Below are 17,003 nucleotides of genomic sequence, written 5' to 3'. Positions count from 1 at the left end.
TTTGAAATATGGCTAAAAGAAAGATGTGAAGATTGCTCTTAAACCTGAAAATTGGATGGTCCTGTAAAGAACCAAAACAAATTACTGCTGTGAAAGACTGCACTGAACGAAATGCTTGTTAAGGTAATCTTATGAATAAGGTGTGATTGGATAGGCAGTTTGAGTAACAGTAATTAGATGGATATAAAAATCTCCTAGAATTCTTCAATGTACAAATACAGCCACAAGTAAGATTTTAGTTTAATTTAATTTACAGTTACAATTGCACTAGTTAACCATGATATCTTAATACTGTATATTTCTCCACTGTAGTATGTAAACAGTTTTTGTTGAATTGTTTTGGTTTCAGGTTTTTGCAGATTGTCAATTATGTAATCAATATATCTGCCTGACAAGCTCTTTGGTTTCAAAGCCATACATTTTGGAATTGCAGATTGGTTTAAGATGTGGCTCTATCACTCGGCAAAAACTCCTCTTCTCGTATAGGCCTGAATATGATATGTAGAGAAACCCTCTTTAAACAGCAAGTATATTTGATATAATTAACGAAGAGCTCAATAGGTGAAATCAAAAGAACGTTTTAGTAAATTTAGTAAAGTTACTTATTTTAAATTACTTTCTCTAAATTAGTCTTTGATCATTTTAATTTAAACTTGTTTCATGCAGTTTCAAGTAAAGACAATTGGGGTGGCAAGCTTCAATGTTTATGAATATAAAACTAGATTGTCTTGACATCCCTGCTAGTATGTGAAAATACAAACAATACACGGGTCTTTTCTAATCAAGAAGCAATACTGCCATAGTTTGTCTAGTTTATATAATGTTTCCAGAAAGAATAAAAGCACCTCAATTTTTCTACTGCAGAGACCAGCACAAACCACTTCAAGCCTAGCTGACCGATTGCTGAGAGAGAATTCAGATTTAACCTGCCGTTTGACAACACTGACTGTCGACAAACTGGAGCTGCAACGCTCTGTAACCCGCTTGGAGAAGGAACTGTTGATGTACACGGAGCAAAGGAAAGCTAGAGACCAGGTAACTGGAGGTTCACTGGCTCTTCAGTCTTCATTCTAGTTCCCTTCAAACTGGCATACCTCAGCAGTGCTCTGTTAATACGTTTGCTGTAGATATACATCAGATTTTAGAAATATTTGAGCATTGAGTTTGTGGGTTGTGTACAGATGAAGCTGACTAGGTAATCTGTTTTGATGATGTACTTGAGCACTGTATAGTGTGGATCTGTAGAATGAGAAAATTGAGTTGTATGTCAGGTATTATTTATAGCCATTAATCAGCACGTATTGCTATAGTATAACTTACAATTAGATCTTATTGAAGTCTTGTGGTATTCTGAAGTAAGCATAGATCTGTGGTCATCTCCGTCATGTTTACTAGTCAAAATTAATTTAAATCAACTACTCCATGATTGAAATGGCGTGTTTGCATGTGATCATCAATAGTGCAATATGTGTCCAAACATATGGTAGATTTAAAATATTCTCTCATACATAATTGATTAGTATCTCTAAAGCCTGGACAATTTATTTTAAATTGGAATTAATCAGCCATTATTCATAAGCAAAATGGTTTATGATAACTTTGTATGCTTCTTAAACTTTGCCAATGTTTTTGTACCTTTCCCATTAAATGTGATTTGGAACATCAGATACTGAGTGAAATGGGGTAAAAGCATTTATACAAGTCTGAGTTAAATGTATAAATCATTAAGAGCAGTCAGTTGCACTTCATTATCTTTGTATTCCAAAGCTGGAGCCAGCTGATATTGTCCCACTGTCTGAGAAGCTAGCTTGGCAGAAGGAAAAGGCAGCCCTACAGATGGCCCTAAAGAAAGCAGAATCCGAGCTTTCCCATGTTACTGCAGAGATCGAGAACAGACCAGTTCCTGAGAGCTCCAGCAAGGTAACCATCTCCAGATTATACTTCAGTGCGTTTCTTCTTTTGCAGTTTAAAGAGATAGGTCAATAAACAAAACTAAGGGGCACCACTGTTTTTTAGTTTGTTGTTGTTTGCAGTTGTGTGCACTATTAGCGTTTTTAGAACATTCTCCATATACTGAACATTAAAAGAAACTTGATTTGAAAAACTTGTAATGTTGATTTCATGTTTTTGGTGGGGGTTGATTAATTTGCAATTTGATTAATTGGTCAATTCTGACTGTCTTGAGAATCACAGCTAATTTAAAAAAAATTATAGCAGGTAAACCAAAGTGATAAATTGCATGGTATTTCACTTTTAACCAGTAAAGATCAATTGTAGATTGCGATATTCTCGGCTAACAAATGCAAACAAGCATAGAGAATGGGAACTAGAATCCTGTAAGTCTAACAGTCTTGTTGAATAAAAGGAACATAGAGGCTTTCTGTGTTTTTGAATTAAACCTGAGCATTGAGGTAATTTTTATTTATTGCCTTTGAGCTGTAAAATTAAGTTGTGCAGAAACCCGGTCATCAGAATTGGGGACTTGCTGCTTGGTTGTTTGTAATCGCCTCATGAGTAAGAATTAAACCTGTTAAATGTTTTGGCCTGATAAATTAAAAAAACAAACCAATATACCTTGCTTCTCAAGACATCGACACTTTCATTCCTTTGGTATCTTGGAGACTAGATTGTCACTTCACCTAGGAACTGGAGCAGCCTCTATCTACTATACTGAATGAAGATTTTCTGTAGACCATCCTAATGAATCAATGAGTGTAGCACAAGCATGCGGAACGATGCACTAATTGTTCTGTACAATTAACAAATTGATATGAAGGTAAATATTCGATCAACGATGTCTAGTTGCTATAGATCTTCACTTGTAGAGGGTAATAGTGACCTGATTGTACACTGCAGTGCTCCACAGAATTACTCAAATTTACTCAGAGGCATTTTGCACACTGTCCCTCAGTCTTAGTGTAAATTCAACTTTACTAATTACAACTCCAATTTATGCTGTACAATCTCTATATTTGTAGGGTCATTTAAATTAAGGTTAAGCTAGTAAATCCCATTTTAATAACTATAATATGTACCTGATGTATATTCATTGATAATGTACAATGGAACGCACTTTATCCATTTTCATTCAACAATAAATAAAAATATGAAGGGCAATTTGGTAGCAAGTTCAAAGGATGAGCAAAATACTGGCATAACTGCTAGTAACCTTTTTTGTTTGTGTTTAAACAGCTACAGCGACTCTATGGGAAGTACCTGAGGGCAGAGAGCTTCAGGAAGGCACTGGTGTATCAGAAGAAGTACCTGCTGCTTTTGCTGGGAGGGTTTCAGGACTGTGAGCAGGCCACCTTGTCCCTGATTGCCAGAATGGATGTCTATCCCTCTCCAGGCGACCTCCAGGAGGCAATACGTTCACAACCGATCAGCAGGTTCAGATCTGCAGTCCGCGTCGTCATTGCCATATCCCGGTAAGTATGGCCAGGCCAGACTCTGTTGCACAACTGGCTCCATTACTGTTGAAAGCTAAACTGAATAGTGGGAAGAATGCAGTAAATAGTGGCACTTGAAATTGACAACATGAAAATAGTGCTGAGTCTCACTTGTTGGCTTGGTAGAATAAACTTTAAGGGAAGTTGAATAGATTAGAACTGAAAGACTAGTAACAGCTCATCAGCGTTTTCCGCCTTGTGTGAATTGTTTATTGCAGTGACTTCAATATTGGTTTGGAAGTTAGGTGAGAGCCAGCAATTTTATGAGGAACCCAACATGTGTAGCCTTGGTATCCCCCAAATTGTGTTGTGTGGTAAGCCAGTGATGTGTAGCTAAAATATAAAGCCTTTTACAGCTTTTCAATCGTGTAATTTAAAGCCACTCTTAGAGCTAGGGGTTACCAGAAATGTCTTTGGCCATTTTGCCGACTAGCAATTGTCAACTGTTTCTCTGTCTTCTCTTGCACAGATTGAGGTTTTTGGTTAAAAAGTGGCAGAAGGCCACCAGAAAAGGTCAGCTGCCTACAGCTGTTGTAAATGGAGCTGAACACAGCAAGGGTAAGTGGCTAACCAGTTATGGTAGTATGAAAAATAAGAGGTGAATGTTAAGTGTATATCCAAGTCCCTACGATTATCATTTTTCATTGTAACGAGTGCATTCTAGGAATTTTATAAACATTACTCTTTAAGGTTTTTATAAAGTTATAGACCTCAATACATCCAATTCAATTCAACTCAACTTTTTATACTTATACGGGTGCATAGGGAAAAGTGTTTCTCATTAGTCTCTCAGGTGCGGTATATAAATAGAACAGAAGACAAGACAATAGAAAGTAACACAATAACAGTGTAATCAAAAACAGTGCAAACAGAAAAGTATACAATGGACAAAAACGGTGCAAGAGTAATTTGTGAAATAGTGCAAAAATAATACCGTGCTTAATAAATATTACAACTGTTACAATTTCGGCTTACATTCAGTTGTTGTGTATATAGTGGTGTTGGAGTACAGTCATTGTGGGTATAGGAAGAAGTGAGGAGAGATCATAGTATGATGGGAGGGAGTCGGGGCGTCACTAGCTTGACAGCTCTGGGGAAGAAGCTATTTTGGAGTCTTGTTGTGTGCGACTGGAGCATCTGGAACCTTCTGCCAGATGGTAGGGGGACTAACAAGTTATGAGGGGGGTCAGACATAATTTTGGTGGATTTTTTCAAACTTCTGGTGGTGTAGATTTCCTGGATGGATGGTAAGGCACTGCCAATGATGTGTTGGGCAATTTTAACCACCCGCTGCAGTGCTTTACGGTCGGTGCAGTTGCCGTACTAGACCGTGATGCAGCTGGTCAGTATGCTCTTCACCGTACATCTGTAGAAGTTGGTGAGGATCTGTGGATGCAGCAAATTTTCTTCAGCCTTCTCAGGAAGTACAGCCGCTGTTGTGCCTTCTTGATGTGACTGGAGGTGTTGAGTGCCCATGTGAGGTCCTTAGAGATGTGAACACCTAGGAATTTGAAGTTATTCACCATCTCCACCGCAGACCCTTCGATGTAGATAGGGGAGTGGGCTTTTCCTTGTCTCCTGAAGTCAGCGATCAGCTCTTTGGTTGTGCTGATGTTGAGACATAGGTTGTTGGTTCAGCACCAGTCTGCAAGTTGTTTTATCTCCTCCTCCCTGCAGACAGTCTCATCCTACAGGCCCACGACTGTGGTATCATCAGCATACTTGATGATGGTATTTGTGCTGAACTTGGCAGTACAGTTGTGGGTGAACAGGGAGTAAAGCAGTTGGCTGAGCACACAGCCTTTAGGGGCACCAGTGTTAAGGGTGAGTGTGTTGGAGGTGAGGTTGCCAATCCTGACAGTCTGGGGTCTGCTGGTGAGGAAGTCAAGGATCCAGCTACAGAGGGTGGTTTCTAGACATAGAGCCCTGAGTTTGGTAGCAAGTTGTATGGGTATGATGGTGTTAAATGCTGAGCTAAAGTCAATGAACAGCATTCTTGTATAGGTGTTCCTTTTATCCAGATGGGTTAGTGTGGTGTGTAAAGGTATAGAAATTGCATCCTCTGTGGAGTGGTTTGTGCGATAGGAAAACTGGAGAGGATCAAGAGGATTTGGACTGATGGCTTTAATGTGTGGAGTAAGTAGTTTTTCAAAGCACTTCATTATGATGGGGGTGAGTGCAATAGGCCGGTAGTCTTTCAGGCATGTGGGGGCTGATTATTTAGGTACTGGCACGATGGTGGTCATCTTGAAGCAGCTAGGTACAGTAGCCTGGGCCAAGGATATGTTGAAGACGTCAGTACAGACATCAGCTATCTGCCAGGCACATGTTCTGAGTACTAGGCCAGGGATACCATCAGGTCCAGCAGCTTTTTGTGTGTTCACTCTACTTAGTGATTTCCACACATGTAGCTTGGCTAGTGTGGGGGTGGGGTGGCAGGGGAGTCAGTGGTCCAGGTGGTTGGTTCAGGGTTATGAGCTTCGACGCGTGCGTAGAAGGTGTTAAGCTTGTTTGGAAGAGAGGGGTCATTAACTTTACAGGGCTTGTTTTGTTCTTGTAGCTTGTGATTGTATTTATGTCTTTGTCTTCTTGGTGTTGTAGTGGTGTTTTATCTAGGATTTGTAGTGTTTCTTGCCAGATTTTATGCCAGCTCTTACATGGACTCTGTAGGATGAAATGCACATCCTACATTGGGCATCGTGGACTCTGGCAGTACAACAGCTCAATATGGGAAATATTAACGTGAGATAGAAATCTTTGGTTTATCATGCATCATCTGTTCAGATGTGGTCAGAAGCTGTCGCTTCACTCATTAGTCTGTCATGAAATTTCCCAAAGAAATGTAATAAGATAAGCATATGTCTCAATCTTATGTTTACAGCTTTTCTCAGTGCATGAGGAAACTGTAGTATAACAGTATAACATCTGCATTAAAAATCATAACTTCATTTTTGCAGTCCCTGGCATCAGAACTGAAGTGCTGAGACCGCATCACTCTGGCCTCGTCTTCAACTCTCCGCCCACTCGAGACTTCGGAGTTCACCAGAGGAGTCTTGTTTCACAGGTGGTCTCTTCACCCAAATCACCTTTCAGGCTTCATAACCGGTAAGAAATCTGCAAAGTCGCAAGTTAGAGACTCTGGTCCTTCTGATTTTTTCTTTCCCTTTGTGCTTTTACCTTTATCTTTTAACTGTTACAATAAGGGATCATGTACTTGTGACTTATGGACATTTGAATTTGTAAGGCAGTGCTTTGGAAGAATTTATGAATTTTGTAATTACCTCAGGGTATAGTACAGTAGTTTGTGTAGGTAACATTTATGGGGATTCACATTATTGAAGTGCATGTCAGCACAGTCCTATTTGATTTCAATATTCAAAGGGCACAATACCTGCTGAAGTTCATCAATAGCTCATGGAGCCATTTGGATCCCATGTAATCCCATGGTTACTGAAGACATGGCCTCTATTTTCTTAGTTTCTCTGAAGGAGCACCCCTCACCCTGTAACTGTTGGTGTTAGCTATTTAAATGCTCCATGTAGCATCTGCTTAATAGAAAGCTTGGCTCTTCTACACTTTCATTTAAGCTAAGAATAAACATCTAATTCAGAATATGCTATAAACATTAAGTGGTTTGACTGAAATGATGGGTTTTATAATCTACAATTTATGTACAAATGCATAATGTGTAAAATTAGTGCTTACACATCTGACCTGGCAGATGTCTTGCAGAAAACAATTTACATGTGGCCTCTTTCATTTGCTTTAGTTTACCTTTAAGCAACAGTCTATACCCACAGGACTGACTTGAAATGTTAAAGTTAGGCAAAAGAAATGCCTTGGAGTATATAATTCTTAATTCTGGTCCAGTTTTGGTCTTTCCTTAGATTTTAAAGACCTGTGCTATAAATCCATGTGAACTCTTTACCTCAGGTCTTGCCCTAGTTCTATCCTGCTGAAAGCCGATCAGTCCCACAGTCCATCCCATGACCCAGAGCACTCCCTGACAGAGTACATTCATCACCTGGAGGCCATACAGCAGCGTCTCGGGGGTCTGCAGCCAGGTGAGGAGAGGGAACCAAAATAAACCCAAAGAGATAAAATTGAATAGATTTTCAACCTAATAATCACATGGGGTGCGAATTATGACATGAAGGTTACTTTTTCCTTATGATTATCTGCTTTCTGTGAAAATTACTATTGTAATCTTTAATACATTGTACTTTGACCTTTCAAAATATTAAGTTGAATAATTTGTGAAATTACCAAATATTAGTTGTTCGGTGATGTTTTATCTAAAAATCAAAGCATTTTAGTTTTCTTTTTTCCAGGTAAAAGTATTTTTGAATTCCGAGTTCCCCTTTGCAGATTTTTAATGCGTTACTATGCGTCAGGTAGTGTCATTGGTATGATTGGCTGTTATGGGATTGGTTGTTTAAGAACTATAGAGTGTCTGCTACCCTTTTTCCAGTTCAACTCAGGTGAATATCTTTTGAATCACTCCCAGTTTTGCAGGATTGCTAAGAAATTACATGTTTCAAAAGACCAAATTTGTGTGAACATTTGCTTATCTGGACTATAATGGTTTATACAAGAGTCAGTCTAAATCCTTGATCATTTTGGCAGTTTTTGTAAGTGTGGTAACCTTTTTTTACTTTAATACATTGCCATCATCTTCTGCAGGCTCTCCTGCTGGGCTTCCCTACTCCAGGAAATCTAACCGATGAAGGAATGTTGAAGTGCCCTCGGTTTAGTCTGTAGAAGCTTCTTTATCACTGTATATGTAATGAACAGCAGATTTTTAATAACTTTTTTTAGTTGTATCTTTTAAATTGCTGAATCTGAACTTGCCCAAGAAAATTGAATCACTTTGAGGGGTTGATATGAAAGGTTTGAAACCTGTTTTTGTTCTGTAAATATTTACCTGTTTTCTTAATGCCTGTTTACTACACTTATTGCACATGTTCTATAATTTTGTAAATGAAGCCAAATAGGTTGATCACTGTTTGAATGCACAATGTTTAGCACAAAGGTTTTATTTTTTAAAATTATTTTTTATGTTGGCATTTCTACTAAATAAATATTTTAAAGACAATAAATCTTGAAACTGGTGGTATTGTCATTGAGTAATAAGTGTATTTGTTCAGAACCTTTGACAAAGTATTTTTCATACATCAGTAATGAAAATACCCTTATACTTTAATAGTATTCTATCCTTTTTATCCATGTACTGATTTCTAAAAAAACTGCACGGGAGGTGAAGCATATCTGAGAAACCTAGTATTTTCCCTACTGTGGCTACATGGTTCTGGTAGATAAATTGCCTGCCCTGTGCCCTAAGATTGCTTAAATGTTCTCTGCACAAAATCGAGAAACGATCCATTTCTGAAGTGACATTTTTTATTGAAGTTCAGAGATCCTGAGGAATTTGACAGGGGTTGAGGGGTAAGTTCTTCTGTTTGTTGCGGGTAAGTCTCGTAACCAAATCCATCTTGATTTTTCCATTTCTTACACAAGGCCACCTTATGGAGGAAATGCAAATAAAAAAAAGTTAATCCAATTAAGGTGCTTCAGTATTTAAATCTCACTTGACTAAAAGGCATTGGGCAAGTATATTCTAAACTCTTCCTGAGGGTGTATGCAGTCTAGGGGATTTCAAACCACAAACTAATTTACTTCCTTAGAGGTCTTAAGCAGTTGAAAAGCATCTAATTAAAAGTTGTATGGTCATGGTCTTGATGGCTGTCAGAGGTGGTCATCTGTGGAACTTGTCCAAAATAACTAGTAGTTCAGGTTACAAATGGCATTACGAGAGAGGAAGGGAAGTCTAGATGCGTTTCTTACCACATTTGTAGAGGGTATTTATTTTCAGTAGGTCAATGGAACTGGGGCCTTCTCTCTGTCCAATTGGAACATTAGGGTTCGGTTTGGGGACAATTGTAGGATCACCATCCTCTGAGAAAGCGTATCTGCATAAAAACATTTCAGTGTAAAGTTGAGATGTTCAGCAATTATCAGTGCTGAATCTACACCAATAGCAATGATGACCTGTATGACAAGTATAATGACAATTGTCCAGCTCTTAGACACTTCATATGCTCCTACATTCACCTAGCTCGTCATGGTGACCTGAGGAATGCTGTGAATGTATCAGAATTCCCATAATTCACTCAACAGTGTTGATTTTTATGCATTTTATCCACTGACTAGTTTTGCTGTGTCACTGGGGGGGGGGGGGTATTATTGGATCGTAATCTGTAAATCCAAGGCTCCATTGAAGTAAAACTGAATCTTGCTATCTTGAAAATTCCTTTGCTATGATTCATTTATAAGTTAACAAGTATATTCAATTTTATGTAGAATATTTTATTCAAGACATTTTATTAAAACTAAGCCATTTCTTTACTGTTACAAGCACTGGAAGCTTAGTTCCAGTGCTGCAATTTCTATTTATGTCAGGATGTCACTATAAACTATAATGACTTTTGACAGTTTTAAACCTAAAACCATAATAAACTCTTGCTACTTCATCTCCTCCTGTCTTTACAATCTTTTAGAAAAAGATGTGCTTAATGGTTAGTTGCCTTCAGTAAACAGTTTACTGTTTTTCTGCAACTTAATCCTTCTAATTCACTCTTTCTTTACCAGGAATCCACATTTCCTTTTATGGCGATACTTACTTTCCATAATGCATGATAGATCCATAGTCATAGGGAGTATTCAGATTGTTTGTGTTGTACTTCTCAAAATTATAATTCCTGTCTGTGGGGACAAAATACAAGATGACAGCTGTTAGTTTTTTTTATTCTGAAAATATTTTCTGGGTTCTGTGAAACTGACAGAGGATTATGCTGTTCTGACCTTTCATGATGTTTTCCCACATGATGGTAACATGGTTGTCTCTGTCGGAGCGAGACTGTTCATGGACGAAGCCCAGAGCGTGCATGAGCTCGTGGGAGGCAATTCCGGACCACATGCAGCCTGGTGCCTGCAGTGAAAGTGGCTGGGCTCCACCATTGACACCAAGGAAGGACCAACAGCTGCATGATAGGATATAAACACCATGGACTTTACAACTGTTTCAACTGCTGCGGTTATTTATAAATGCTAAAGTTAATTGTGAAGATTTCGAATTAGATGGTAGTTACCCCTATGACAAACATTTTGAATGGTTTTATTTTAAATGGATATATTTTTCTCTATAATTCTTTCCCACTGACCAGTAAAACTCGTTTTAAGAAAGGGCTCACCCGAATTTAGGCTTAATGTCCAGATAGTTGGTCTCATGGCTGCGTGGAACAAACTTCACGCAGGTGCCACTGGAGATGTCCTGCATTCCCATCTCAACGGTTATTCTGTCCATGTCGTCTGTGAGATTAGAATAGCAGACTGATAGGCCACTCTCTGTACAGCTGAATGCTTCAAATATACTCTGAGCATGAGAAGAAACTTAAGTGCTTATAATGGCAAAGAATTCAGTTTTCAGAAAATGTTTTTTTGAAGCAGATGCACTATTTTATTGAACAGTCATAGGTAAGGTCATTATAAAAATGACAATTATTCATAACCAGAGATACTGCTGTGAAAGTAAGCATTAGTAATTATATGTAAGTGCATTAAATACTGAGCACAGGAGGCAATTTTTAAAGTAAAGGGTTGTGGGAATATGAAATAAACTAGACAGCCATACTGTTGAAGCTTATAGGTATTAGAGGAATACTTGAGCTTCTTAAAGTAAATGGTAAAATGAAATTCTTTTATCAATAAGCTCCTGGCTACCAAATAGAATAGCTGAACCAATTACCTTTTCTCATTTGTAACTATTCTAATGTTTTAATTCACAGGCTATTAGTGTTCATTGCCAAACCACATCCATACAATGCAGGGTGCAGATACTGTCTTGTCGGATTCTGTTCCATTCCTCTGGGAGATTTGAGAACGCATGAGCTGGTCACTGAGCGCTATGACTACACAATGTCCCAGCTCCTCCAACAAGTAAATGGGGCTCAGGTCTAGGACTAGGCGGTCTATGTCATAGTCACATTTTTATCTGTCAATGCTGTTACATGTGCAGCAAGAGGATGCGTGCTGTTCTACAGGAATGCTGTAGGGTGAGGATCAGCCCATGGGAAGGACAGAAATTGAGGTCCAAGGACATGAGCAATGTAGCGTTCTTTAGCATTTAGAAACCCAGACCATCTCACTTGAACTTGAACTGGGGAATTGAAACTTCCCCATCAATTAGTATATCATTCATTATATCTGTGACAAATTCCTTGATGTCCATCTGCTTAGTTTACACAAAGCCTTAATTCATTGCTAAAGAGGGCTACTGCTGGTGAGTTTGGATGGTTCATGAGATGATTTAGTGATACACTCTTGATCAAGGGTATCATGGTCAGTCATGGATGATCCATCAATTCATTTTCTAATCATTTCCTCAAATTGAGGGTTGAGCTGGATATTGGCAAGCAATGGGTGCAGAACATACAGTAGTACACCCTGGAGAGGATGCCAGTCTATCACAGGGTAAACACACAGAGATGCAAAGACTTATACCAGGGCCAATTAACCTGCCAGTATGTTTTTGGACTGTGGATGGAAACCATCAGGGACATGGAGATAACATAAACACTCCACAGAAACCTCACCCCAGGCCTTGAACTAAACCCAGTATGCCAGTGCTGTGAGGCAGCAATTCTAACCACTCTGCTACAGTGGCACCCTATCATGAATAATTTCTTAATCAAAATCAATCAGAAAACATTATCCAAAATCTGTGTATGTTTCCAAAAACATGCATACTGTTTATAGGGCAATAACCTTCTCTTGGTGCTCAGTTTACTTCATGCTCATAAAAACAAAGCTTATGTATCTATTTTTTTCCAGAGCAGAGAAATGGAAGCTGTAGTAGTTTGAATGGGAAGCTGCATCAGTGTAGGTTAGCTGCAAAGGAAGAAATAGAGGTAAATTGTATGCTGAAATGAAGCAAGAAAATACCAAGTTTTGTCTAGGGAACCTGCGATAGGTGTCTTCACACGTGTTTCATAGTTTTTTTCTCTTTTCTCTATGTAATGAAACTACTTAATTATACCATGAAATATATACTAATCTACTACTAAATAATAATAACTACTATATAAATAAACTACTCTGTAAAAACAATAACTTGCATGGGATGAAGATAAAACTATTGCCAAAAATACTTTCAGTGATAACCCAGCTAAAGCAAAGAAATGTAAAAATGATCTTGTTTATGTGCAAATATTAAATAAAATGATGTAGTTAAGGAGGCCTGAGGCTTGATACCTGGAAGATTCTGGTTTGAACTTTGGCTTTGCGCAGACTCACTACATGTTAGTTTGCTCAAGCTGACTCCTGTAGGATTTTTCTCCACTTAGCAAATGCTTTCCAAATGTAGCTGAACAACAGCAGCAGTTTTTAAAGCATAGCTCACAATCTGCAGCATGTCTGCTGGATGGGGTAAAAATATCTGCCAAATGACTTCCATCCATCCATTTTCTAAACCACTTTATCTAATAGAGGGTCGTGGGGGAGCCAGAGCCTATCCGGGCAAGCAGAGGGTACAAGGCAGGACACACCCTGGCTCTTAGGCCAGCACTGTGATTATTTCTGTGCTCTAAATTCACTCGGAAGTTAAAGCACCTTGGAGGAACAGCTATGGGGAAAGCGAGTTGATATACTTACTGTAATCCGGAGATATGATGTAAGGCACGTACACATAGCCATCTACAGACTTCGGCCAGAGACAACTATTCCCCTCGCAGATAATTGCGCTGCGTTTACTGGGCACGGCGATGTCTCCTTCTTTAAAGGTTAAGCCTGCATGTTTCGAGGACACTGCATGCACACAGAGAGTAAAAAATTGCATGGATTGCATCATAGTTGGGAGCACCTGGAAAATCTTCACAGAGCATCTCTTGGCCTGTATGGTGATTTGGTCATTTCATTGCCTGAAATATTCACATTTCCCAAGTTGTTTTTTTTTTTTATAGTGCCATTTGTGCTCATGACTTTCTGAAAACAATGTTAGAGCTCTCAAGACCTCTTTCCTGTTGCTGTATTCCACTTTGCAAAACAATAAATATTACCAAGAAAACAATGTGCTATTTTTCGTGTCTGTTTTTTCTGAAACCTCTTACTCTACTACCATTTGACCAGCTGCTGTACAGGACACCCTGCTTGACTCTCCTGATCCAGGCAGCTCTTGGCCAGCTCCAGACTACCCTTAGAGGAACACCAGCCAAAGTTGTCTTATGATATACAGTAGCCTTGATCTGAACACCTCTAGACCATTAAACCCAACCTGCTGTCTGCCAGAAGACCTTTGCTGGCTAAGTCAGTGTATTCCATTATTTGCTTGTATCATTCATTGGTACTTTTTAAATTTTCTGTCTTTCACTGCAGTGCTGCCTTTCTCTGGTCATTTTTGTGTATTCTGATGCTACAACTACAGTATGCTTTTTCTCCAACAATGTAAGAGTTTGATTCTATGTAAGTATTTCACTTACGATGATATTCATTTGTCTCCAGGATTTTGTCCATTGCATTCATGTCATTTTCAGCCACGCGCTCTCCTGTGTGAGAAAAAAAGGTTTTCTTACAGCTTTTTTTTCTGCTAGCACAGTCTCTGATGCTACTTGTTATAACTCTTTAAAAATTCCACTCTTATATAGTAGCAGTTATGACAATTGTTTTCATCCACCTATCACGATCAGTTCAATTGTCACTTCACATGCAAAATATGTTGCATAAAGGGACAGAATAATCTCAAGTCATTGTTTAGCTAGTGACATTACTGTCATTATGTTTGGCTCAATGAGTGTGTCACTTGCTAAAATTCACTCCCACGTGTGTGCTTGTCCTGTTGTGCTGTTGTGTCTTAGTTAAAGTTCTGAAGGACTTATAATGCTCATCAGCAGCGACAGACATCAGTGGAAGGTGGTGTCTCTCCTGCAGTGTCAGTGAAGGAGTACCTAATTTACTTTTTCCAGAATGGAACTGCTGAGAACTGTATGTATAGAAATGATGCTGGACCCGAACAATGACTCACATGTACAGTAAGTATAAATATTGACATTTTCCCTCTGATTTAACTAAACTCCCTTCACTTGACAATGCTGGTTCCTGCTTAGGTGGTATTTTTCTGACACAATGAGATGAACAAAGCCAGCCAGCATGATATCTTTCTCTGTATCAACAAGGAATTACAGTACCTGTGTGTTTTGTGCTCGCTATACTGTAGGTCTATAAACAAAACTGCTGTTCATAGTGTGTTTCTACCTGGGAATCACCAAACATACTGGGAAAAACATTTAGGGTCCCTGTTCCTACTCAGAAAAACAATTCTTGAGAAATGTTGCAGAAAAGTAAAGCTCCAAAAAAAAACACCCACTTTGTTGTTCACCCTGTGTGTTTTTAAAGTATTTGTGTAATTTACAGATTTGTTCTTTGTTTTCCCTTTTTCTGTTAATCTGTATGAGTTTTTCCCAATCTTCTCTGTTTCTGACTAGTCTATGCTGTATGGAGTTTGCTTGTCTGATATGTGATAGATTAATAAGGCTGGTATTAGTTTGGCTGGACCAACAAATACTTAAAAAAAATACCCTTCCACCTTGACTTTGAAAATTGTCAATCAAAACTAAATTTGAAGACAAGCAGTTACCTGAATATCCTCTTTTAAACCTGTGATTTTCTGTAACAGACGAATTCTGTGAAGGAAACATGAGACAATTTACAAACAGGGCAATGTCGAATGAGGTTTTGATTAAAGAAGATACAGGCATGGCTTTTATTAGTTGACATTAACTACCTTGTGGTTCACCCAATACTGTATCTTGTGAGATTATTTTCATATAACTGCCTTTCATAGAAATATCATACCAAAGAAATGTGAAGACAATTCCATATATATAGAATGTATATCAATTAAGTGCATTAATTTATTCAACACAATTTGCACAGCAGCCAGTGTCTCTTAAAACCTAAAATGGAACAAACCTTCTATGAATTGGAAGTTTTATTCTCATCCATGAAACAGCAGTGATAATAAAGTGTACTTTACCTGAATAGGAAATGCATAAATGGATGCCACGAGGCCCAGGAGGATGAAGATCATGGTGGAGTTCATTGCACAGCACCAAACAGGTCCAACTCCAGCTGTACTGCTCTGGGTCTGTCCCAGCTATGGCCATATATACTCCTCTCAACCCTAAGTGCTTTACAGGGGATTTGCTGATGCGCGACTTTCCTACAAGTTTCAGACAAGTGACTTGCATTGCACCTATCCTCCAATTGTCACCTACAGATCATGAAGTCATGCTGATATTAACATAGGCCCTAATTACAACTGCTGTGAGTCAAAACTCACCTTGAGAAAGGGGCTTTGGGATTATACCACACCCTGTAGAATAAGCATTTTTTAAAATGGGAATTGGGTGGATTTTGTGATCCATCTTCTCCGATTAGTGTGACGTGGTCTTATACTACTAACTTGCTGCTTATGCAATGTTCCATTTGCTTCATATAAACATTATTTTTCATTTATCTTTCTAGTTGATCTGCTTTTCCACTATACATAGATTTGTTCTAAAAGTTAGTTTTATACCATTTGGAAAAAAATATACAGGATCAGTCTGATCTCCTTATTTATCATTGCCTGAATGAGTACAACAGGGGTTCTTTACAGAAACTGCAAAAGATCTTCAGATAAAATGGCCTCCTGTTAGAATTGTACTCATGTTTTCACGTTCTTATCTCCTTCTTATCATGACCATTTCAATTTAATGATCAAACACTGTGGTTCTGAAAAATATAGTTCTCCCACACATGGCAACAGAACTTTGATTCTGTGAGTCCTTTTTATGGTAACATGTCCCATACCATAAGCAGTAAATTACAATTCCTGAATTTTTAAATTATTTTACTGGGTGGGGGTGCCCCCAACTAGCTCTGTTGGTAGAGCATGAGACTCATAATCTCAGGGTAGTGGGTTCATGTCCTGTGTTGGGCACAAGGTTCTGCAACCAAAGAAGTCTCCAGTCATGACAGTTCCCCATACTACTGGACCCAGGCTCCTAAGGTCAAGAGAGTGAGACAGCCCCAGTGCAACAGCTTTCCCACTTAAAATAAGTTCCCACACAGGTCTCAGTCATCATCGGACACGATAGACAACCAGCCAAGACTGGATGGGGACAAAGGTTACCATACTTCTGCTTTTACTGTTAACATGTTGCCAAGATTTTAAATAAGGAAAGAAAATGTATACTGTAGATAGGTAATATAACTGCAGTAAAGATACATGGTGATGAACAACTTTGTATAACTGGAACCCTGCTGCTTTCTTTTTAAATGTCCCCCAGTCTGTGTGTTATCTCTTCTCTATGTCCCTTCCCAATGTAATTCCAAGACAAGGGTTGGTTCTTCCACAAATCTGTCTACCAAGACTAGTGCTGGAATAATTCACGTGGACTTGCTGCACACTTTCCATGGATGGCAAGATTATTCTACACCTTAATGTGGCTTTGTAGTTAA

The 17,003-nt window shown here is 38.7% G+C and overlaps 2 protein-coding genes across 6 annotated transcripts in view; one reads left to right on the top strand and one right to left on the bottom strand.

Moving 5' to 3' along the window:
* The window catches only part of pcnt (pericentrin), a 71,993-nt gene extending 63,433 nt beyond the window's left edge, over positions 1-8,560 (top strand). For all 5 annotated transcript variants that reach the window (XM_015359217.2, XM_069196818.1, XM_015359215.2 and 2 more), the window contains 7 exons: positions 865-1,035; positions 1,768-1,920; positions 3,193-3,428; positions 3,919-4,007; positions 6,407-6,554; positions 7,383-7,513; positions 8,133-8,560. In XM_015359217.2, the coding sequence (XP_015214703.2) occupies positions 865-1,035; positions 1,768-1,920; positions 3,193-3,428; positions 3,919-4,007; positions 6,407-6,554; positions 7,383-7,513; positions 8,133-8,176 (972 nt within the window). In that variant the 3' untranslated portion in view covers positions 8,177-8,560. The remainder of the gene's footprint in view (positions 1-864; positions 1,036-1,767; positions 1,921-3,192; positions 3,429-3,918; positions 4,008-6,406; positions 6,555-7,382; positions 7,514-8,132) is intronic.
* Positions 8,561-8,812: 252 nt separating this feature from the next.
* Positions 8,813-15,622, bottom strand: LOC102696271 (hatching enzyme 1.2-like). Its single transcript, XM_006636715.3, has 9 exons — positions 15,535-15,622; positions 15,136-15,181; positions 13,982-14,047; positions 13,158-13,310; positions 10,700-10,817; positions 10,311-10,489; positions 10,130-10,211; positions 9,294-9,418; positions 8,813-8,971 (listed from the first exon to the last, which is right to left on the bottom strand). The coding sequence occupies exons 1-9, from the start codon at positions 15,598-15,600 to the stop codon at positions 8,958-8,960; spliced, it is 849 nt and encodes a 282-aa protein (XP_006636778.2). The 5' UTR covers positions 15,601-15,622; the 3' UTR covers positions 8,813-8,957.
* Positions 15,623-17,003: the final 1,381 nt, after the last annotated feature.

This window comes from Lepisosteus oculatus, chromosome 12 (assembly GCF_040954835.1).
Source record: "Lepisosteus oculatus isolate fLepOcu1 chromosome 12, fLepOcu1.hap2, whole genome shotgun sequence".
Taxonomy (NCBI): Eukaryota; Metazoa; Chordata; class Actinopteri; order Semionotiformes; family Lepisosteidae; genus Lepisosteus; species Lepisosteus oculatus.
This window is presented reverse-complemented; position numbering and strand designations above follow the sequence as displayed.

Excerpts from the sequence above, each read along its gene's own strand:
- LOC102696271 (XM_006636715.3), bottom strand. The coding sequence starts at position 15,600 with ATGAACTCCACCATGATCTTCATCCTCCTGGGCCTCGTGGCATCCATT. Across the intron at positions 15,182-15,534 it reads TTTATGCATTTCCTATTCAG|AATTCGTCTGTTACAGAAAA; the intron begins GTAAAGTACACT and ends TTTCCTTCACAG. Across the intron at positions 10,490-10,699 it reads GACATTAAGCCTAAATTCGG|CTGTTGGTCCTTCCTTGGTG; the intron begins GTGAGCCCTTTC and ends CCTATCATGCAG.